Below are 24,187 nucleotides of genomic sequence, written 5' to 3'. Positions count from 1 at the left end.
GCCAATTGCCCACCCGCGCAGGATAGGGTTGCTCGCCAAATTCGATCTACCTAAGTACCTGCACCGATGGTCGACTGGGCGATCGTACCTCGCCGCAGGCAGAGTCCCGACACGAACCGCCTAAGTGGTCCATTCCGTGCTATCGGGATAACCGAGCGGTGTTATCGTCGGCCTCGATGGTTCCGATTAATTATTGGGCGTATTAAGCCCACTACGAACCCTTTACGTGAAGCAGGATGGAGGGTCAATAAAGAAAAGACGAAGCGAAACGGGAAAACAGTTCACACAATGCACATTTATAACGCGACACACAGAAAGCACACATATACAGCCAAACAGTCAAAGTGCACATGTAGCAGTTACAACAAGAGAAACAATGACGCAGAGTTACGACCGAAGACGCGCACACACGGCAACACTTATACAGTTCAACTTTACAGACGGCGCCAACACACATTTACTCAAAAGCAAAGGAAAGAAGCCACCCTCATAGACAAGGGGGCAGACGGGCTTGTAGGCCAATATGCGTGCGTGACCTGAAGGAGCGGCCAGGTCCGCGAGACCGGGGGGTCCTACCCGCGTCCTCGTGACGCGTTGGCGGACGAGCCGCAGATGTGGCCGCGTGGCTGTGCCCCGACTCCGTGCTCCTTGGCACGACGTTTGGAGTGGGGTGGGAACGGGGCCCCCTTTGTTGCGCTATCTCAGTGCGGGGGGAAAAGGGGGAATTGTTGATGCCCTGGGGGAGGGAGAATGGCTGGCTGGCTTGGGTCCCGCGATGAGCGATCTCCCACTGCAACCTCGTCGCCAACCGCCGTCCTTCTCGCCTCGGACCCGAGCTCCTTGGCCTCTTCCCACAACTCTCCTCAGCCGACTGCAGAATCCAACTCGATGCCTTCGCCACCCGACTCCACTCTCTGCCACACTCTGCTGCTGCCACACTCTGCTGCTGCCACACTCTCCAACCAAAAACTGACTCTGCCACGATTCGCCTTGCGCTCGCCGTTTTATAGGCCGGCAGGAGAAAACAATATGCAAATTTCCGTATCAGGATGATCTCAGGGGCGGAGCCACGCTCGCCCATTGGATGGAGAAAAAGTGGTCGTGAACCTTCCCTGATCCTAGAATTTGCATATATCGATTTCACACCGACGCGCCTGGAGGCGGGGCCAAGCCGCTCCGCGCTTGCTAATTGGACGGATCAGAAGTGGGTGTGTAGCATTCTTGATCCGAATTCTCCCTCGGAAAGGCCGCTATTTGCACTCGCGGCTCGGTGCGTATCTTGAACGAGCCCAAGACAGCCCGACGCTCAGTGTTCACAGGTGGTGTGGGAATGGCCGTAGAAGGAGAGAGGTGAGGGTGGTGGAGGGTTTATCGGTGGTGGTTTGATGGTTTTGGCGGTTGAGACGTGGTTGGTTCAAAATAAAGATAGAACAGAAAAACAGCTATCTCAAAGCGTCGCAGCCCGAATGAATCACATACATTCCCTCTAAACAATGGGTTTGGGGCTAACTACACATGTACTTAGAGTTATCTCACCTACGGGCCCTGAATGTTGGTTTGCGAATTTCCACAGCCGTAACACTATATATATATATATATATATATATATATATATATATATATATATATATATATATATATATATATATATATATATATATATATATATATATATATATACACACAAGCCGGTAGGCAACGAGGGATTCGCTAGGATCGAAGCGCTGGATACGATGCTTTTCATTCTGACTGATCCACCGACGAAGATTCATTGCCAAGACATATTGGTTCACATACAATTGTTCCTCTGCCTGGCAAGATTTTTCCGATTGCGTATTTTGCCAACTGGCACTCCTCATAAAAAATGACGGTAAATAGACACCCTATTTTTGAAGGACTACCATTTGAAAAATAATCGGTTTGCTGGTTTGTGCTGTGGAGCCTCGCGTTGCACACACACACACACACACACACACACACACACACACACACACACACACACACACACACACACACACACACACACACACACACACACACACACACACACACACACACACACACACACACACACGCGGAAAACCCGATAAACTTCTCTCAATGCCTTTGTTTGACCACACCTCCTGAGCCACACAATATTTTAAATAAGCCACGCCCACTTTCCATAAGCCAGGCCCACTTTCCTACGCCACTCCCACTTTCCTACGCCACTCCCAGTTTTCATCAACCAAGTCCACTTTCCCTAAGCTCCGCCCACTTTCCTAAGCCCCTCAAAAAATGACGGTGAATAGACACCCGATTTTTGAAGGACTACCATTTGAAAAATAAACCTCAATCAAAAATCGGCTCAAGTAAAATTTTCTAAATATCTCGAAGTGTTTAATTCCGAAGTCTCGATTCTCTACATTCAAAACTGAAGGACAAGTATTGAAAATACTGTACGTGGTTTTTCGGCCGCTGCACATCAACGGGTGGTTGCTCGGCAACGAAATTCAAACGCGCACATTCCCAACAAATACTGCACATGTTGGCAAAGTTTCATCGACATCGGTTCGCTGGTTTGTGCTGTGGAGCCTCGCATTGCAGACACACACACACACACACACACACACACACACACACACACACACACGGACAACCTGACAATAAGGGATATCTAGCATTGAAGCGAATCCAATAGATATAGATATATATAAAATACCAGCAATGTGTGTGTGTGTGTGTGTGTGTGTGTGTGTGTGTGTGTGTGTGTGTGTGTCTGTGACCGCTGTTTTTCTCGACAACCACTGGTCCCATCTAATTGAAACTTGCCAGGTATATTGCTGGGGACCTGAGTATGTGCCTTTTCAAGGTTTAATATTAATCGGACAAGTGGTTCCCAAGTTATGGCCATTTATTTACCAAACCAATGACAAGACACGTTGTTGCGTGGGCGTGGCCGATGCGGGAAGGGAAGCTCAGCCGCGTTCCTCATTTCAGGCTGCAACGTACGGGCTTCCGGAGAGTGATGACTTCGTGTATTCTAATAATTTCTCGATTTCTTATGCGCATTTATAGATAAACACTATGCCCCACGTTATGATCGTTTTCATATTAGACGGTGCACAAATTTCGGTAACATCAGAGTGAGCTGGTGTGCTCCGAACCAGGAAGTAAATTTTTTCTTTCCTCTCTTCTCTTCTCTTTTTGTTTTTCCTTGCGACGACCTTGCGAAAAGGCAAAATACGTTGGCGCTAATTGAATAATTGGCCATTAAAACTAAATTGCGAATAATTGTAACTGCGATATGCGAACTTCCGGGCAACGCACGTGAGAGCGAAGAAACGGCCTGTGTGGTTGTTGTTTCTTGCTTGCGGTTTGAATATTTATTTATAATTTTTTTTTTAATGGGCACGTACTGGTATATATAATTCCAGGTGTGTGTGTGTGTGTGTGTATGTGTGTGTGTGTGTGTGTGTGTGTGTGTGTGTGTGTGTGTGTGTGTGTGTGTGTGTGTGTGTGTGTGTGTGTGTGAGAGAGAGCGACCGAGAGAGAGACCGCTGTTTCTCGACAACCACTGGTCCGGTCTAATTGAAACTTGCCAGGTACATTTCTGGAGCCCTGTGGATGTGCCAAGTGCTTCCCAAGTTTGGCCATTTATTGACCAACCAATGAAAGGACACGTTGCTGCGAAGGCCGGTGCGCGGCCGGCCGACGATGACGTCACGTGCTGTGCCGCTTACGATGGGGATCGGTTACCATGGCGTAGTTTCCTTAGTTACCGTGGCGTAGGAGTGGCAATGGTCAATGGCAGCAAATGTCATGGCAAGCAAAGACAGTGAGGTAAACTTGATTTTAATTTTGATTTTAATTAACTCTGCGTGTGTATCACAGCAGTTGTTACTTCAATGCAAGCGATAATTCATGGAATGCATGTGAACATTCCTTAAGCTTGTATCTCACTGGGCTGCGACAGCTCGCGACGTGTTGGAGACACAAAATTGCGATAAAACAGCGATAATTTTAACTTGGAATCACACTGAATTACACTGAAGTGAAAAGTTTGCATTGAAGGCCATTACTCAGAACAGGAGAGAATGAGGACAGACAATGCTGGTTTTACAATTTTGACTATGAGTTGTTTTTTTAGTCATATCTGGATTGAAATATTGTGAATCTATCGACATTACATTGCATGGATAACATTTGTCGCACCTTCTGACTCACGGAAACTAAATTGAGAAGGGTTTGAGACCGGTTCGAGACAACCGCGACGACTCTGTGACTATTTTGAGAGAAAATTTGTCGCACGAAATTTTTGAACATATTCAAAATTCAAGCGACACCAGAGCGACGTCCTGTGACTCACGCGAGGAAATTGAGAACCACCGCGAACGTTTCCAGACATTTTGGAGAATCCCGTTCACATTTTGTCGCGAGCTGTCGCAGCCCAGTGAGATGCAGGCTTTACGGGCATGCACCACTTCCGGATAGTGATGACTTAATGTATTCTAATAATTTCTCGATTTCTTATCCGCATTTATAGATAAACACAATGCCCCAATCCAGTCATTTACGAGAGCGAAGGAACGGCCTGTGTGGTTGTTTCTGGATTGCGGTTTGAAAGTTTTTTTTGTTTGTTTGTTTTTTGGGGGGGGTTTGCACGTACGGGCACACACGTACGGGCACGCGAGAGCGAAGGAACGGCCTGTGTGGTTGTTTCTTGGCTCGCGGTTTGAAAGTTTTGTTTTTTTTGGTTTGCATGTATGGCCACGCACGTACGGGCACGCGAGAGTGAAGGAACAACCTATGTGGTTGTTGTTTTTGGATTGTGGTTTGAAAGTTTTTCGTTTTTTTTTGCATGTACAGCCACGCACGTACTGGCACGTACTTGTATGTATATATATATATATATATATATATATATATATATATATATATATATATATATATATATATATATATATCTTCTTCTTCTTCTTTCGGCTGCTCCCGTTCGCGGTCGCCACAGCGGATCATCCGTATGATCCGCATCGTGATTTGGCACATGTTTTACGCTGGATGCCCTTCCTGACGCAACCCTGGTCACCTCTTACGACACAGGGATATGGTACACCTATTTTAACTGGGGTATACACCAGCCCAGTACACTGGTACTCATTGAATGAAATATATAATACACACCTATTTTAACTGGGGTATACACCGGCCCAGTACACTGGTACTCATTGAATGAAATATAAATAAATATATAATATTCAGCTCACATCATGGCGAGAAATAGTGGACACGCATGCACGTCACGTGTACTCACTTCTATCTTCTGTGAACAGATATCTTAAGTGAGACTGAGATTAATAAGATTTACATGGGGAACATACAAATTTGTCTTCGTAGCATCATCATTTTTGACGGAAACACTCGTTTCAATACGATATAAATGCTCTTAAATATTGTAAGCAAACTGTTATAGATGTTCAGATGATTAGATCGCCATTTTTTAATGCATGAATCAATTCTTCTTGGAACCGCCACCCCCCCCCCCCGGAAATCCCGAGGACAATGCAGAAAAACAAATCCCGGGGGTGGCCGATGGGGAATTGTTTTATTAATTTTGTCCCGGGGATATAGGGCGGGGATGCAAGGAGACGTGGGAGTCTGGTAACTAAAGTATTCGTATTCAAAATGGCGACGAATTAATTGAAACTTTCATTTGAAAGATTTCTCAGGTAAACGGTAAACCTCGCGAGTTTGTTGGCGCGTCTGGTTGGAAAAACAAATTGGAAAAGTTGAAGACTGTTTAAGTTAATTTACATTTGAATTTGAAACTTTTGCAACTGGTAAGGAAGCTTTTACAGCCTAGTTTATTTAATAAGATTATAAGAATAGTTAATGATGAAAACAATTTTTTCTTTTTGAACTTAAAAGTATTTTCCACAATTTTTTAATTTAAGTTTATTGTGTTGGACTTTGTTACACTATTTATGACTATTAAACGCAAATATTAAAATTTTCGCAAATAAAATAAACACATTTTCTTGCAGGAATGAGTGGAATGGACAGGTACAAAGGTCCGTGACATTTTGCAAGTGGTGCTGCAAAGAGAAAAGTATCCAAGGAACGTCCTGAAAGAGAAGCTCAAGAACTTGCAAAAACACGTCGAATGACTGAATTCTTCACTGAGTTCACGCGTCCATCAGCTTCAGAAGCAGAGAGTGCTTCAGCTTCAAATTCAATACAACCAGAGCAGGCACCTGCTGCAGAGACATCAGCCTCATCTTCATCCGGCCTGTCTACGGTAGAAAATGACCAGAATGTCAAGAAGACAGATACTGCTTCAAAGCAAGTGCTTCCAGAATCTCATACGAATACACAGATTGATGACATCAGCTTATGGCCAGAGCATATGACAAAATCATTTATTGACTATTGGGCTGTGAAAGGTGCTGAGGATTTCCATCACAGTGATGTCAAGTCTTTATTTGCACCTTTTTGTATTGCTGATTTAGCATCCAATGTCATTCGGAAATATACACCAGCTATGTTTGAGCGACTAAATTGAAATGGGGAAGTTGTAATACGTTCTTGGCTTTGTTTTTCACCAGCAAATGGTCGAGTCTACTGCTTCTTTTGCAAGCTAATGGGTGTTGCAAGATCCCAATTCACACATGATGGATTCTGCGACTGCTCATGGACACCAAGTTGATCATGAGTGTGTTTCTAATCAAAAGATCACATCCAAGCAGTTTTGTCAGCAGCAAGTCGTGCAAAGAAAGCTGAACGTGTCGACTCTGAACTTGCACAAGAAGCAGATCGAATTGAGCAATATTGGCGCAGTGTTCTAAAGCTACTGTTCAGTATGCTTAAATTTGCATGTGAACAAGGCCTAGCTCTTCGTGGAGATAATGAAACATTTGGATCTCCTCATAATGGAAACTACTTGGGAATACTCGAGCTTTTGGCTGAATATGATGATTTCCTCAAGCAACACAACCAGAATCATGCAAATCGTGGCAGTGGTCATACAAACTATTTGTCTTCCACCATCTGCGAAGAACTTGTCAGACTAATGGGCAATCAAGTTCTGAATGAAATCATTTCATGCATAAAACTGTCAAAATACTTTTCAGTTTCTCTTGATTCTACAGCTGATGAAGGTCATATTGATCAACTAACTCTGATCTTCAGATACATGGAGCATGGTGCACCAGTTGAGAGATTTGTGAAGTTCTTGCCAAATCAAGGACACAAGACTCAATAAATGTTTGAAGGATTGATGAAATTCCTTGCAGACCATGACATTGACATTCAGAATTGTCGTGGGCAATCATATGATAACGCCTCAGCAATGAGTGGAAGATACAATGGTGTTCAAGCAAAAGTGGCAGCTGAAAACCTCATGCAGTTTGGATAGCCTGTGCTGGACATTCACTAAACCGAGTTGGACAAGCAGCAGCTAAATGTTGTCAAGCAGCTGTGGCATTTTTTTTGACTTCCTCGAGGCAATTTATGTGTTCTTCACAGCTTCCACACAGCGTTATGAAATTCTTACAGACTCACTGAAGACTGTGGAATCTGGTCCTGTATCTGTGCCAAAGAGGGTTTCCACAACACGATGGTCCTGTCGATCCGATGCAGTAAAAGCACTCGTCCAAGGATATCACCCAATCCGTGAAGCACTCGCCGAAATAGCAAGAGATGAAAATGAGATGTCCAAAGTACGTTCTGAGGCAAACGGTCTCCACGACAGGATGTGCAACCTGGAGACGGGCATCTATGCTGTTTTTTGGCATGACATTCTTGACAGAGTTAACATCACAAGTCACATGTTGCAAGATCCAAAACTTGATCTGAACACAGCAGTAGCAATGTTGAAGTCCTTGAAATGTTTTGCATGTGAAAAACGAGAATGCTTTCATGTTTATGAGGAGAAGGGAAAGATGTCTGGAACTGATAATTATGTGCAGAAACGCAATCGTCAACAAAATGTGCGCCTCAATCCATTGGATTATGGACGATCAGAAAAAGCCACATTCTCACTGTCTGAAAAATTTTGAGTTCAGAATTTTCTTCCAGTAAATAATCAGTTTCTATGTTCATTGGAGCAACGATTGGAAGTCTATGAGAACACCTGTTCTCTTTTTGGTTTCTTCCGTAAACTGGAATCACTGGACTGCGATGAAATCGAAGCAGCTGCAGCAAAATGATTGCTGAGTACAAGGATGATCTGGATCAAACACTTGGTGTTGAACTTGTGCAGTTTTCAGCCTTCCTCACTCATTTCCTGGAATATGAAGATGATAGGATAGGGAGAGAACATTTCCTTTCCAAATTGTTGATGGACAAGAAAGTTGTGGATACATATCCAAATGTTGAGATAATGCTATGGATGTACTTGGTGCTCATGGTCACAAACTGTTCTGGAGAAAGTTCATTCAGTAAATTGAAGTTCATCAAGAACAGACTACGTACTACAATGTGTCATGATAGGCTCAGTCACCTGGCTTTGATGAGCATTGAATGTGACATTCTCAGAGAGATTGACTTCGACAAATTGATCCAAGACTTTGCAAGGGTAAAGTCTCGTAAAGTGCCTGGTGGTCTCATCAGTGGTCTGAAAATAAAGATATTAGTAGGGTTGGGCATACAACCATACTTTTTTTGAAAGGAGTGTTTTTAATGGCCAAATTTCAAGCTGATCACGAATCCGTTGAACTTTTTGACATCGGATGATGTCTTAGGTTGGTAAAATGCAAAAATTCAAAATGGCTGCCAAATTTAGGGCATGTAATATTAGGGTTGGGTACACATCGACTTTTTCTCTGTTGTCCCATTAAAAGGAGTGTTTTTTTATGGCAATTTTTCATGCTGATCACAAAGCCGTTGAAATTTTTGACCGAGGATGATGTCTTACTAAGACGTGGCTGGGACGTCGTGGCTCCCTTGGCAGGACCTCCCCTCTGCCGATTCTCCAGCAATGGCACCCCCGGGCACTACACTGCCTCCAAGCCTACCAGCTCTCTAAACACCGGGGAGTGCCCTCCCTGGTGACTCCCCGAAACGCTCACGTGGCAGGCTGGCGATCCGGGCCCCTTTCCGAGGGCACCCGTGCCCACACACTGCCCACGCGGCCTATGGCGCCCCGGGCCCCACATCAGCGGGTCACCCGTGCCCACTACGCTATCCCGGCCCCACATGGGCCCTTGGCCTACCGCGGCCGACAAGCCGGGTGCGCGGGGTACCCACTCAGCGATACTCACCTTTCGCATCCACGCTCCCAACCAGTCAACAGGGCTCCTGCACCCCTTCAAACAGGTTTCGAGCCTACATTCCCACCAACAGCAAAACGACCTCCATTTTGTCAATTTGACTAACCCCCTCACTCACTTTACTCTGACCCCGGGGTCCCTTGGGCGGGAGTCACTCCCCCCCAATCACTCATCGCACCATGCATACCACATTCGCTCCATACATACAGACAGGCTGGCCTCACTCACTCAACATGTACTTTTTCCTTTCCACACATCGCTGAACTCTGCCATCCTGCTCACTAAATCCCCTAACTACCTCGTGCTCCTACGTCGTCCCTTACAATATAGCACGTTCCTTTTAATCCACGTAGCTAAGCTCCGTCCCCTCTACACATCCAAAGTCTGTCACTGTCCTCCAAATATCCCATTTTCCAACCTAAATCTCAACTAAAATCCCTCAAACTAATCTATTCCATGGGCTCCATGAGGACTTACCCCTGCCCCATGAAGCCGGTCTAATGATGCTAACCCTTCCCCCTAGCTAGTGCCATCTTGTGCCCAGGCCAAGGGGGTCTTCCACCCCTTGCCCAGGGAATCCTGTTCACCCGAAGCGAGGCTTGCTTTTTTTTTTCCATCACGTAGCACCAGCGCGGCAACTCGCAACCTGCGCTCTTGCCCGTGACGTCATGCAGCTGCTCGCGCACCTTGTACCTCGTCCCTCCTGGACGGCACCATCCGGCAGGGATTCACCCTCCTGCTGGATTGCAACCCCACGTGCAGCCATGACGTCACCCTGCGCATTAAAAAACACAAGCCTCGCGTTTCGAGGGGTTCCCCATGCGAACACATGTGCTCTGCCCGTCGGAGCTTCACACACACGCCCGCGTGGAGAACCCATCCTGTCCGAATCCGTTTGTCCAGCCTAACCTTTGTCCGTCTGCGGGATCGGCAACATCCACCGCTGGTGTTTATGGACCGGGCTTCACTCCCGCAAGCGCACACGTGGCGGCCTCGTGCGCTGCACGGCACGAACCTCGCGCTCGCCGCTGGGTAAACCCGGCATGGTCCCCAATCCAGCTACGGCCGCTACCCGGCCCCTGTCCATCTGTCTCCGTCGCACTCTTGCGCTCAGGCTCCATTCCACACACGCACTCCTGTGTGTCACGAGACTCACACACCGCGACATTACACTCACACCGGGAGACGTGGCTGCGTGCTCCCGCATGCCGACCGTCATCTCCCTTGCATACCGCTCTCTCACACACACGGTCCCTTTCACACACCGTACTTCACTCACGCACATCATACCACTCACACACGCGAAAGCATCGGCGAAAGGAACGCATTCACAACCCATGGTACGACGTGTGGTAGAAAGGCGGAGGTGGTGGGAGTTTGCTGTGGTGGTTTGGGAAGGGTGTTGGTGGTGGCGATTTGGTTGCTGGCGGGCGTCGTTTGAGAATGGCGGTGAAGCGATGTTTGCGGGGTGGAGTTGTGGAGGTAAAGAGGCGAAGGAAGTGGTGTTTGAGTTGTAGTTGTTTGGGAATGATGTGGGTGGTGGCGATTTAATTGTTGGGCGATGATTGGTCCAAAATAATGAAAGAGAAAAGAAAAACGGCTATCTCAAAGGATCGCAGCCCGGTGAACACGGAAATTCCCTCCAAACAACAGTGGGGAAATCTAACTACACAAATACTTATCGTCATAACAGATCTCAGGACCCTTTATGGTGTATTGCGAATTTCCACAGCCGTAACAATATACACACATCCATATATATGTATACATATATATATATATATATATATATATATATATATATATATATATATATAAATATATAAATATATATATATATATATACATATATATATATATATATAAAAATACATATATAATTAAATACATATTCATATATAAATATATATATAAATATATATATAAATATATATATATATATATATAAATATATATATATAAATATATATATATATATATATATATATATATATATATATATATATATATATATATATAAATATATATATAAATATATATATATATATATATATATATATATATATATATATATATATATATATATATATATATATATATATATACACACACACAGACACACACACACATACAGTGGGGAGAACAAGTATTTGATACACCGTTGATTTTGCAGGTTTTCCCACTTACAAAGCACGTAGAGGTCTGTAATTTTTTTTATCAGAGGTACACTTCAACTGTGAAAGACGGAATCTAAAACAAAAATCCTGAAAATCACATTGTATGATTTTAAAATATTTAATTTGCATTTTATTGCATGAAATAAGTATTTGATACATCAGAAAAACAGAACTTAATATTTGGTACAGAAACCTTTGTTTGCAATTACAGAGATCAGACGTTTCCTGTAGTTCTTAACCAGGATTGCACAGACTGCAGCAGCGATTTTGGCCCACTCCTCCATACAGATCTTCTCCAGATCCTTCAGGTTTCAGGGCTGTCGCTGGGCAACACAGACTTTCAGCTCCCTCCAAAGATTTTCTATTGGGTTCAGGTCTGGAGACTGGCTAGGTCACTCCAGGACCTTGAGATGCTTCTTACAGAGCCACTCCTTAGTTGCCCTGGTTGTGTGTTTCGGGTCATTGTCATGCTGGAAGACCCAGCCACGCCCCATCTTCAATGCTCTTGTTGAGGGAAGGAGGTTGTTGGAAAAGATCTCGCGATACATGGCCCCAACCATCCTCCCCTCAATACGGTGCAGTTGTCCTGTCCCCTTTGCAGAAAAGCATCCCCAAAGAATGATGTTTCCACCTCCATGCTTCACGGTTGGGATGGTGTTCTTGGGGTTGTACTCATCCTTCTTCTTCCTCCAAACACGGCGAGTGGAGTTTGAACCAAAAAGCTCTATTTTGGTCTCATCAGACCACATGACCTTCTCCCATTCCTCCTCTGGATCATCCAGATGGTCATTAGCAAACTTCAGACAGGCCTGGACATGCGCTGGCTTGAGCAGAGGGACCTTGCGTGCGCTGCAGGATTTTAATCCATGACGGCGTAGTGTGTTACTTATGGTTTTCTTTGATACTGTGGTCCCAGCTCTCTTCAGGTCATTGACCAGGTCCTGCTATGTAGTTCTGGGCTGATCCCTCACCTTTCTCATGATCATTGAGGCTCCACGAGGTGAAATCTTGCATGGAGCCCCAGACCGAGGGAGATTGACTTATCTTGAACTTCTTCCATTTTCTAATAATTGCGCCAACAGTTGTTGCATTCTCACCAAGCTGCTTGCCTATTGTCCTGTCGCCCATCCCAGCCTTGTGCAAGTCTACAATTTTGTCCCTGATGTCCTTAGACAACTCTCTGGTCTTGCCCATTGTGGAGAGGTTGGAGTCTGATTGATTGAGTGTGGACAGCTGTCTTTTATGCAGATAACGAGTTCAAACAGGTGCAGTTAATACAGGTAATGAGTGGAGAATGGGAGGGCTTCTTAAAGACAAAACTAACAAATCTGTGAGAGCCGGAATTCTTCCTGGTTGGTAGGTGATCAAATACTTATTTCATGCAATAAAATGCAAATTAATTATTTAAAAATCATACAATGTGATTTTCAGGATTTTTCTTTTAGATTCTGTCTTTCACAGTTGAATTGTACCTATGATAAAAATTACACACCTATACGTGCTTTGTAAGTGAGAAAACCTGCAAAATCGGCAGTGTATCAAATACTTGTTCTCCCCACTGTATATACATACATACATATATATACACACACACACACACACACACACACACACACACATATATATATATATATATATATATATATATATATATATATATATATATATATATATATTGTTACGGATTCGCGCCCGCCGGCGTGCTGACGGCCACGTAACTCGAATCGCGGCACGTCGCCCACCGGACGGACAATCCAGTCGTGACTCTCTCGGACTAACGCCGGGAACCAGTCACGGGTGGACCTTTCGGTCTCACCGCGATCGAGCCAATCGGCCCCCGCGTGGGATAGGGTTGCTCGCCAAATTCGACCTACCTAAGTACCCACACGGAGGGTAGACCGGGCGATCGCACCTCGCCGCAGGTCGACTTCGGACACGGGCCACTTAAGCGACCCGTTCCGTACTATCGGGATAACCGAGCGGTGTTATTCGTCGACCTCGACGGTTCGATTAATTATCGGGCGTATTCAGCCCACTACCAACCCTTTACGTGAAGCAAGATGAGGATTCAATGAAAGAAATGACGAAGCGAAGCGGGAAACAGTTCAACACAAAGCACATTTATTCGCGATGAACGGAAAGCACACATATTCAATTCCACCAAAAGCACATAGAAAAGGAAAAGAAACAATGCAATTTTACACAAAAAGCAAATGCGACAATGCAGATCTAATACCGATTACGCGAGCACACGGCAACACTTATACAATTTTACTTCACAGACGGCGCCGACAACACATTCCCAAAACCAAGAAAAAGAACACCCTCAAGGATGAGGCGGGCCTGAGGCCGAGACCGGGTCGGGCCTACCCGTCTGGTGATGAGACGCGGAGCGGCGATGGTGCCTCAACTCCGCGGGCCTCGCGGACAGTGTCTGGTAGGGGGTGGGAAAGGGGCCCCCTTGGTCGCACTATCTCAGCGCGGGGGGAAACAGGAGGGGGTTGCTGATGCTCGGGGGAAAGGAGGATTTCTACTCTGCCTCGAGTCCCGCGATGAGCGTCTCCACCTCGACCAGGTCGCGCCGTCGGCCTCGCTGGTGTGCAGCTCCCGGCACGACGCGAGCACCCCCTCGTCTGCCCTCGCCGCCTCTCCACAGCTCCGTCCCCTTCGCTCCGACTCCAACGCACACGACGACGACCAACTCCTTCTTGCTTCTTCTTCCCAACTCCACCGACTGCGAAGTCTTCACTCTCTCGACTTGACGAACGCGGTCGCTTATATAAGCCCCGTGGCTTCGCTCTCTCATCTTTGACCCCCTGCCTTCGACCTTTCACCTCGCTCCCCATTGGCCCGAGAAAAAGTGGGCGTGAATGCATTTTGATCCATAAATTTGCATATAGCGATCGCCCTCCAACGCCCTGGAGGCGGGGCCAAATCGCCCCTCGCTCACCGATTGGACGGAACAAAAGTGGGCGTGTGTCGTTTTTGATCCGTTTTTGGAGCTGAAAATCCGTGGTTTTGTACACGCTGTTCGGCGCGCGCCCTGCACGAGTCCAACACCGGTACCCACATGCGGCGCAAGAACGGTGGCGATGCGACGGTTGCGAGGTGTGACGTGAAGCGGCGCCGCGGTGGGTGGTTGATGTTGTGGTTGGTGGTGGTAACAATGGCGGTTGGTCCAAAATAAAGATAGTAAAAGAAAAACGGCTATCCTGAAGAGTCGCAGCACGCATAAATGACATGTATTCCCACAAGACAACGGGTTTGGGCCTAACTACACATATACTTACCGAGATATCTCACCTAAGGGACCTGAATGGTGGTTTGCGAATTTGGTAACCACAACAATATATATATATATATATATATATATATATATATATATATATATATATATATATATATACATATATATATATATATACGCATACACACACACATATACTGTATACACACACGCACACACACACAGACACACACACACACACACACACACACACACACACACACACACACACACACACACACACACACATTGTTGCGAATTCTGGCCCGTCCGGCATGCGATCGGCCGCTTGACTCGAATGGCAACCGCGTCGCCCACCGGAACGGACAATTCAGTCGTGACCCTCTCGGAACAACGCTGGGAGCTCGTCACGGGTGGGGGTTTAACCTCACCACAACTCAGTCCGCATTCTACCCGAGTGAAATAGGGTCCGATCGCCGAATGGTCGATTTACCTAAGTACCCGCGCGGATAGCGGACAAGGAAAGTCAGTTTTGGCTCAGGGCCAGGGAATTATTCCCCCAAAATCAGGCCCCCACCTTTTTCACCTTTGACCTCTGGCTCAAATCGCACCTCCCCCATGCCAAAGCGCGGGCGTTTTGGGCGGGAGATCTTGGCGGGAGATATTTAAGCTGCCGCTCAGCTCCTTTCATCCGTCCCGCGGAGATCGTGACCGCACGGTGCTCATTGAATGGCAAGCGGCGAAGATGTGGTAGCGTAGTTGTGGAAGGTGTCGTGATTGTTGGCGTCGTGTAGTGAATGGCGTGATCGTTGAGATGTTGGTTGTGGCGATGTTCGTTGTTGTTCTTGCACCAAATTAAAGACAGCAAAAGAAAAACGGCTAACTGAAGAATCGCAGCCGGAATCGATCACATATTCGCTCGATACAACGGGTTTGGGCTAACTACACATGAACTTACCGATATATCTCACCTGAGGACCCTTTATGGTGTATTGCGAATTTCAACAGCCGTAACAATATATATATATATATATATATATATATATATATATATATATATATATATATATATATATATATATATATATATATATATATATATATATATATATATCTTCTTCTTCGTTCGGCTGCTCCCGTTAGGGGTCGCCACAGCGGATCATCCTTATGATCTGCATAGTGATTTGGCAGATGTTTTTTTACGCCGGATGCCCTTCCTGACGCAACCCTGGTCACCTCTTACGACACAGGGATATGCTACACCTATTTTTTAACCGGGGTATACACCAGCCCAGTATACTGGTACTCATTTCGCTGACCTCGGAAGGATGACAGGCTGAGTCAACCCCCTGGTGTATTAATTCAGTGGCTCAATGGGGCTTGAACTCAGGACCTCTTGGATCCCAAGCTGCTGCCCAAACCACTGCGCCAACACCAGGCTACATATATATATATATATATATATATATATATATATATATATATATATATATATATATATATTTATTTAAATACACACATATATCTATATGTTTACATACACATACATACATGTACACATGCACACACACACATATATATATATATATATATATATATATATATATATATATATATATATATATATATATATATATATATATATATATATTGTTGCGGATTCGCGCCCGCCGGCGTGCTGACGGCCACGTAACTCGAATCGCGGCACGTCGCCCACCGGACGGACAATCCAGTCGTGACCCTCTCGGACTAACGCCGGGAACCAGTCACGGGTGGACCTTTCGGTCTCATCGCGATCGTGCCAATCGGCCCCCGCGTGGGATAGGGTTGCTCGCCAAATTCGACCTTCCTAAGTACCCACACGGAGGGTAGACCGGGCGATCGCACCTCGCCGCAGGTCGACTTCGGACACGGGCCACTTAAGCGACCCGTTCCGTACTATCGGGATAACCGAGCGGTGTTATTCGTCGGCCTCGACGGTTCGATTAATTATCGGGCGTCTTAGCCCACGACCAACCCTTTACGTGAAGCAAGATGGGGATTCAATGAAAGAAATGACGAAGCGAAGCGGGAAAACAGTTCAACAATAAGCACATTTATTTCGCAATGAACGGAAAGCACACATATACAATTCCACCAAAAGCACATGTAAAAGAAGAAGACAATGCAATATTACACAAAAAGCAAATGCAACAATGCAGATCTATCCGACTACCGGGCACACGGCAACACTTATACAATTTTACTTCACAGACGGCGCCGACAACACATATTCCCAAAGCAAAAGAAAAGAGAACCACCCTCCAGGATGAGGGGGTAGGCGGGCCTGGGGCCGAGACCGTGTCGGGCCTACCCGTCTGATGATGAGACGCGAAGTGGCGGTGGTGCCTCAACTCCGCGGGCCTCGCGGACAGTGTCTGGTAGGGGGTGCGAAGGGAGCCCCCTTTGTCGCACTATCTCAGCGCGGGGGGAAACAGGAGGGGGTTGCTGATGCTCGGGGAAAGGAGGATATAACCCTGTCTCGGGTCCCGCGGCGAGCGTCTCCTCCTCCACCTCGGTCGCGTTGCTGGCCTCTCCCTGTGCCGCTCCCGGCACCGACGCGAGCACCCCCTCGTCCGCCTTCGCCGCCGTCACCTCTCCACAGCTCCGTCCTCTTCACTCCGACTAGTACCACTTCTTTCCCGCTCCACCGACGACTCTCTTGAACCACGCACACTTCACTCTCAACTTCCAACTGAACTCCCGTTTATATAAGCCCCGTGTCTTCGCTCTTTTACCCTTGACCCTCTGCCTCTGACCCTTCACCTCTCTTGCTGGCTCCCCATTGGCCCGAGGAAAAGTGGGCGTGAATGCTTTTTGATCCATGAATTTGCATATAGCGACCACCCTCCAATGCCCTGGAGGCGGGGCCAAACCGCCCCTCGCTCACCGATTGGACGGAACAAAAGTGGGCGTGAGTCGTTTTTGATCCGTTTTTCTGCGGAAAGTCCGTGATGTTTTTGAACACGCTGCTCGGTGCGCGCCCCGCACGAGTCCAGCATCGGTGCCCACGAGTGGCGCGAGATGGTGGCGATGCGATGGTGGCGAGTTGTGACGGCAAAGGTCGTGGCGGTTGTGGTGAAGCGGCGTTGTGGTTGGTGGTTGTTGTTGTGAAGCGGCGTTGTGGTTGGTGGTTGTTATTGTGAAGCGGCGTTGTGGTTGGTGGTTGTTGTTGTGATGGCTGTTGAGACGTGGTTGGTGGTGGTAATAATGGCGGCTGGTCCAAAATAAAGATAGTAAAAGAAAAACGGCTATCCTGAAGGGTCGCAGCCCGCATGAATGACATTTATTCCCTCCAGACAACGGGTTTGGGCCTAACTACACATATACTTACCGAGATATCTCACCTAAGGGACCTGAATGGTGGTTTGTGAATTTCGTCAACCACAACAATATATATATATATATATATATATATATATATATATATATATATATATATATATATATATATATATATATATGTCTACACATACATACACAAACACACACACATATATATATATATACACACACACACACACACACACACACACACACACACACACACACACACACACACACACACACACACACACACACACACACACACACACACACACACACACACACACACACACACACACACACATTTTTGAGATATTTAAACATCCGATTCGTGGTAACAATGAACTTGACGTGAGAATGGATCACCGAGTCCGGAGGAGATTTAAACATCCCAAGAACTCGTCCTGTGGTGTTCTCAAAAATCCTCCACCGACTCCATGGAACACCCGGACCCCGAACTGCGGACGTCCATCCCAAACCGGGAACAAGGAACCACATTCATCGGACATTCACCACAAGTGTTCAATACGACAAGAAACAAACAACAACGAACAGACCAAACAACCCTCGGGTCCGTCACTGGGATTATTCCTTCTCTCATTTCTTCGTTTCTCATTCATGTTTCTGTTTCGTGTTGGACAGACGAAGGGTCTTTTTCTGCTTCTTTTTTCTTATTCTTCTTCATCTCCTGCTTCTTCTTCCTCCCCCCCTCTCCCTCTTCTTCTTCTTCTTCTTCTCTCGATTTTTCCCCTCTCTGAGTTCGAGTGAAACGCCGTTTAGGTCATTCGATAATTATTCGTTCCCTCATTCGTTCCTCGTGTTTGTTTGTTCCTCCCTGACGCCGCATCGTGAGGACGACTGGAGGGATGGTTTGGTGATGGAACGTGGTTTGTGGTGTGTGAGTGAAATCAGATGTGAAGATGGACATTGTGAGAGTTTCACCGGAGATTTGGAATCGAACACGTGAGTTCCTTCACCGTAACGATGGAAACCGCGAATGGTATTGATAAACGAACATGATGTTACCTCACAAAACTCGAACCCACGTGGGGAGGAATCTTCTTCTTCCTCTTGAAAACCAACTCGACGAGGCGAATGAATTAACGGACAATGACGTGACGAATGAGTCGATTGAAGGAGTCACGCAGAAAATTTTTTTTTTCTTCAAAAGAGTGTTGCTATGGAGGACGTGCGGAAGGAAGGAGTGGTGCCGAATCATTGCTCCTGTACAGGTATATCGGAATGAGTGATACTTCAGAGTAGTGCTGAATTCATGCAGATTTAGTGGTGCCGGATTTAGGTCTTCATCGGCCAAGACCCTTGAGATTTCGTAGGCCAAATTCAAGAGTGACCAAAACGACGACATTGAACATGAAATTTAATCGGAAACGACTGCGGTAAATGGCGATTTGTCCGACTTTGAAATATACGAGGTGCCTGTAAAATCCAATTCGGCTTCGAAATTGAGAAACGAAGGATGGAGAAAACAAGTTCGGAGGAATGCTTGTACAGTATGTTCAATTTCCACCCTGCTGAAACTCCTTCCTTCGTGCCTTTTGGTTGGAAAACGACGCGATCACTTCGGAGAAATCGATTTGCTTCATCATCTCGGATTGAACACAGAGCAGAGCGAGCGTGGACACCGCACCTGACCCACGAGCGTGGACACCGCACCTGACCCACGAGCGTGGACACCGCACCTGACCCACGAGCGTGGACACCGCACCTGACCCACGAGCGTGGACACCGCACCTGACCCACGAGCGTGGACACCGCACCTGACCCACGAGCGTGGACACCGCACCTGACCCACGAGCGTGGACACCGCACCTGACCCACGAGCGTGGACACCGCACGTGACCCACGAGCGTGGACACCGCACGTGACCCACGAGCGTGGACACCGCACGTGACCCACGAGCGTGGACACCGCACGTGACCCACGAGCGTGGACACCCGCACCTGACCCACGAGCGTGGACACCCGCACCTGACCCACGAGCGTGGACACCCGCACCTGACCCACGAGCGTGGACACCGCACGTGACCCACGAGCGTGGACACCGCACGTGACCCACGAGCGTGGACACCGCACGTGACCCACGAGCGTGGACACCGCACGTGACCCACGAGCGTGGACACCGCACCTGACCCACGAGCGTGGACACCGCACCTGACCCACGAGCGTGGACACCGCACCTGACCCACGAGCGTGGACACCGCACCTGACCCACGAGCGTGGACACCGCACCTGACCCACGAGCGTGGACACCGCACCTGACCCACGAGCGTGGACACCGCACCTGACCCACGAGCGTGGACACCGCACCTGACCCACGAGCGTGGACACCGCACCTGACCCACGAGCGTGGACACCGCACCTGACCCACGGTCCACCGAACTCCGAAGACAATTTTTCCCACCCTTTGGTGTGCTGATGGAGCGTTCACCCTCGCAGCAAACATCGAACAATATATTCGGAGGGCAACAAAAATATTGGGGATTGTCTGTGTCAAATTGTTGTGAATAATATATACTTGTGCATGTCCGATGCATCGATGAACTTGGAGTATTTCGAGCAAAGTTCTATTTCCTGAACTACGTCCATTTCAACGTCAGCAGGGTACGCTGAAACCAGTTTCTCCGCTCTGCGAGAGAGTGTATCATGGTCGAGGCTGTTGGCCGTGGGGATCAATCCAAACAGATCCGTGATTTTCTGATAGCTCTCTCTTCTCTTGTGGATTTCTGTCAGAAGGTGATCGAGTATGGAGAAGTACGTCTCAACTCTGAACTTCTCCCTCCCAGATTTTGGGGTTTCTTCTTCCTCGTCATTTTCATCGAAGGCCTTGTTTCGCCTCTTGACCCGACGATTATCATCAGCGTAAATGATGGACTCGACCATCTTTTTGGCGTGGTCCTGAAATGCATCAAATCTTTCATCATTTCGAAGCGACTCTGTATTCATAGAGGGCATCATAATGCTGGTGAACCGCTCCGACATCTATTCCAGGTTGTTTGAGACATCTGTTTACTCGATGAATGTTGCCAAGTCGATCAGACCAGACAGTGCACATGATTGCTGTTTCGGTCAGTTCCATCTTCTCAGCCAATGCTTTGGCTTTCAGTCTCACTGACAGAGTGTCTTTCGGGCGCTCGGCTATCTTCATTAGCGCCTTCTTTATGTCCTTGTAGCTTGCGGAAACGCTTTACAAGCGTCCGCGCGAGATGACCACCTCATATCAAACTCGGACAAACATTTGAGTTTGATTGCACGTATATCGAGTGACTTATTTAAATTGGCCCATCTTTGCAGAGATGCTGACATAAAGTTATACACGGCTTGAATAAGTCCAAATTATTTGACGGCTTCCAAGCAGCTCTCTGCGGCAGCGACTCCTACCAGATTGAAACTGTGTGCAGTACATGGTACCCACTGAGCCAATGGATTAATTTTACAGACTCTTGCTTGTACGCCTGAATAGACACCGGACATGTTGCTTGCATTGTCGTATGACTGCCCTCGACAATCCATGAGATCAATCCCATTGGCTTCCAGTACATCTTGCAGTTTTCCAAACAGATATTCACCATCGTGATGCTCAATGATGACGTACTGTAAAAACCTTTCAACGGCGCTACCATCTTGCATCACATATCGAAATATTACCGTTAACTGATCGATATGCGAAACGTCTGGCGTCGAATCTACGGAATCACCATAATATTTACCGTAGTATCTTTTATTTCTTGCACGATGGTAGATTTCACTTTTTCGGCCAGTCGTAGGATAAACTCGTCGCATATTGTTGATGACAGGTACGATACACTTCCTTTTCCCTTGTTCCCATACACTTCAAGATGCTGGGCGAGAAATGGATCGAATTTTGAGACTAGTTCAAGGCAACCAAGATAGTTTCCATTGTTAGCACAACCCAGCTGCTCAGTCGTGCCCCGGAACGGAAGCCCTCTTTCGGCGAGGAACGATATTACAGCGACAATTTGCTCCAGGACATGAGTCCAGTCAGCTTTCTCGTGGAGGTACCGCTGTTCAAATGATGTGTGAATCCTGTCTATCACCTTCATTTCGAGCGACTTTTTGTTTGCGAGAATATGGGCAGTCCCACGATCGTGTGACGCGAGACGTGCAGAGGCATTCTTCCAATCATTGAATCCGATTCGAAAATTACTGTGATGGCTTTCGTGATCATCTCCGTCGGGACGTAGGAGTTTGCACACGTAGCAGTAAAGTTTACCGTTTGATGGAGATAACAGCATCCAGTCCCTGTTCACCGTTTCCCCGTTTGTGAGTTTCCGCTGGAAGTGTTCGCGCCAAAAATACCGTGTTTTATCTGGATACACTCGGGCCGTATACGAAAAATCTGCGTTCCTATCTTGGCAGGGAGGATTCTGGATGAAATTATCCACGAGTTCTGCGGAAAGAGTCCATTCAGCAGGATCAGGATTGAAACTACGAGCTGCAGCAATGGCTGCAGTTGTTCCAATGCTTCTCTCGTTGCTTGATGCGACGGTATTGGTGTCATCAGCTTTCGAAATGTGATTCAGTGTGAGATTACTTGATCCCTCGACATCAGAAGACTCTGCATGCGCACATTCCGTTTGCTCATCTCGACTCTGGTGAGGTGAAAAAAATTTCAAGATGGATCCAGACAGTCTTTTTGTTTCTGTTTCACGCCTCTTCTTTTTGTCGCGTTTGCAAGTACCACTTCCGTGGTGCCGAATGGATCCGTCGGCCATAGTCAAGAATAAAAAAAACGACAAATAAGAGCAAAACGAAGAACTGCAAGCGTCAGGATGATCGACAACTCACAGGAAAGTAAGAGGGTGCCAGTATGTTCATACTCCACGCGAACGTAACCCCACCCATCAGCCAGGCGATAGCGGTGACGCCTGTGATTGGCTGATTGTGATGTGATCACATGGTTCCCATGCTCGCTGTCGATGATCACTGTCTGGCAGCGTGCCAACTGCCTTCACTCACGGTGTGTACAGCCTTCCTGCACGTGTCGAGTCACATAATTAATACTGAAAAAAAAGAAGAAAAAAACGTCGTCGGAAAATTCGTAGGCCAAGGCCCAGGCCTCACCGGCCGAGTGGTTAATCCGGCCCTGGATTGAGTGGTGCCGTGGAGGACGTGCGGAAGGAAGGAGTTCTGGGTGAGTCACACAGAGTGTGTCTCCAACAAGTGAAAGTTTTAAAAATCAATGTGAAAGGTTCACCTTGTACAACCTTGCTTTTACCAAGAACTGTAGATGATGTAGTTGAAGAAAGAATGGGACAGGGAGCAGGACAGGTCATGTGGAAGCTGAAGCTTCGAAGACATGGAGGAGGTGGGGGGGGCACGAGTTGGGAGGACATGTGAGGGGGGAGGAGGAGGTGGGACTGACACACAGGGATTTGACATTATAAAAGAAGGTGAGGGGATTTAATTGTGCACAGAGAACCTCTGCAAATTTGACCTCAATTTTCCCATATTTAACATTCTGAGATAAAGATCATTGAATGGGTGGAATGAATTGTTGCTCAAGGCACAGAGACTGGTCGTGCTGTTGGAATCGGAGGAGGATAGATGGCAGACCAACCCGACGAGCGCTTATGGTATGGGACAGGTATGGAAGCATGCGCCGGAGCAGCGGGTCGCTGCGTCCACTTTCCGCCGGTACTCCAAGGGCCTCTGACTGGCCATCCCCCAGGTAGATGCCTGGCCCCATCCCCATCTCCTTGAGATGCTGATCAACCTGCTGCAACCACGAGGCACGTGGTCGGCCCATTGGCCTCCTCCACTCACGAGGCTCCCTCGCTGAGAGATTCTGGTGAGCAGGATCAGCATCAGGAAAACGAGCCATATGTCCATACAGCCGCAGCTGATGCTCACAGACTATGGAGGTAACAATTCTCATTTGAGTCTCTCTCAGCAACCGCTCAGTGGGCAGAAAGTCCAACCAGCGAAAGCCGAGGATTCTACGAAGAGACCTGGTACCAAAGGAATCAAGTCTCCGTCTCGGATACCTGGTCAGAGTCCAAGTCTCACATCAATAAAGCAAGACTGGAAGCACCAAGGACCTGAAGACTTGGACTTTCGTCCTCCCGCACAGGCACTGGCAGCGCCACACCCCATGATCCAGTGAATCCA

The 24,187-nt window shown here is 47.1% G+C and overlaps 1 protein-coding gene across 24 annotated transcripts in view; it reads left to right on the top strand.

Moving 5' to 3' along the window:
- The window catches only part of LOC147010254 (uncharacterized), a 158,064-nt gene that overhangs the window by 38,138 nt on the left and 95,739 nt on the right, over positions 1-24,187 (top strand). For 2 of the 24 annotated variants that reach the window (XM_085863172.1, XM_085863171.1), the window contains exon 1: positions 18,686-19,001. The exons of 14 other annotated variants lie outside the window; for them this stretch is intronic. In XM_085863172.1, coding sequence (XP_085719298.1) covers positions 18,959-19,001 — 43 coding nt within the window. In that variant the 5' untranslated portion in view covers positions 18,686-18,958. Of the gene's footprint in view, positions 1-18,685; positions 19,002-19,033; positions 19,271-24,187 lie in introns of those variants that run through there. 8 more of the 24 variants (XM_085863170.1, XM_085863169.1, XM_085863185.1 and 5 more) reach the window with 6 other exon arrangements.

This window comes from Eptatretus burgeri, chromosome 17 (assembly GCF_056783735.1).
Source record: "Eptatretus burgeri isolate ZD-2024b chromosome 17, Ebu_testis_v1, whole genome shotgun sequence".
NCBI classification, from domain to species: Eukaryota; Metazoa; Chordata; class Myxini; order Myxiniformes; family Myxinidae; genus Eptatretus; species Eptatretus burgeri.
The sequence above is the reverse complement of the archived record's forward strand: the minus strand, read 5'-3'. Positions and strand labels throughout refer to the sequence as shown.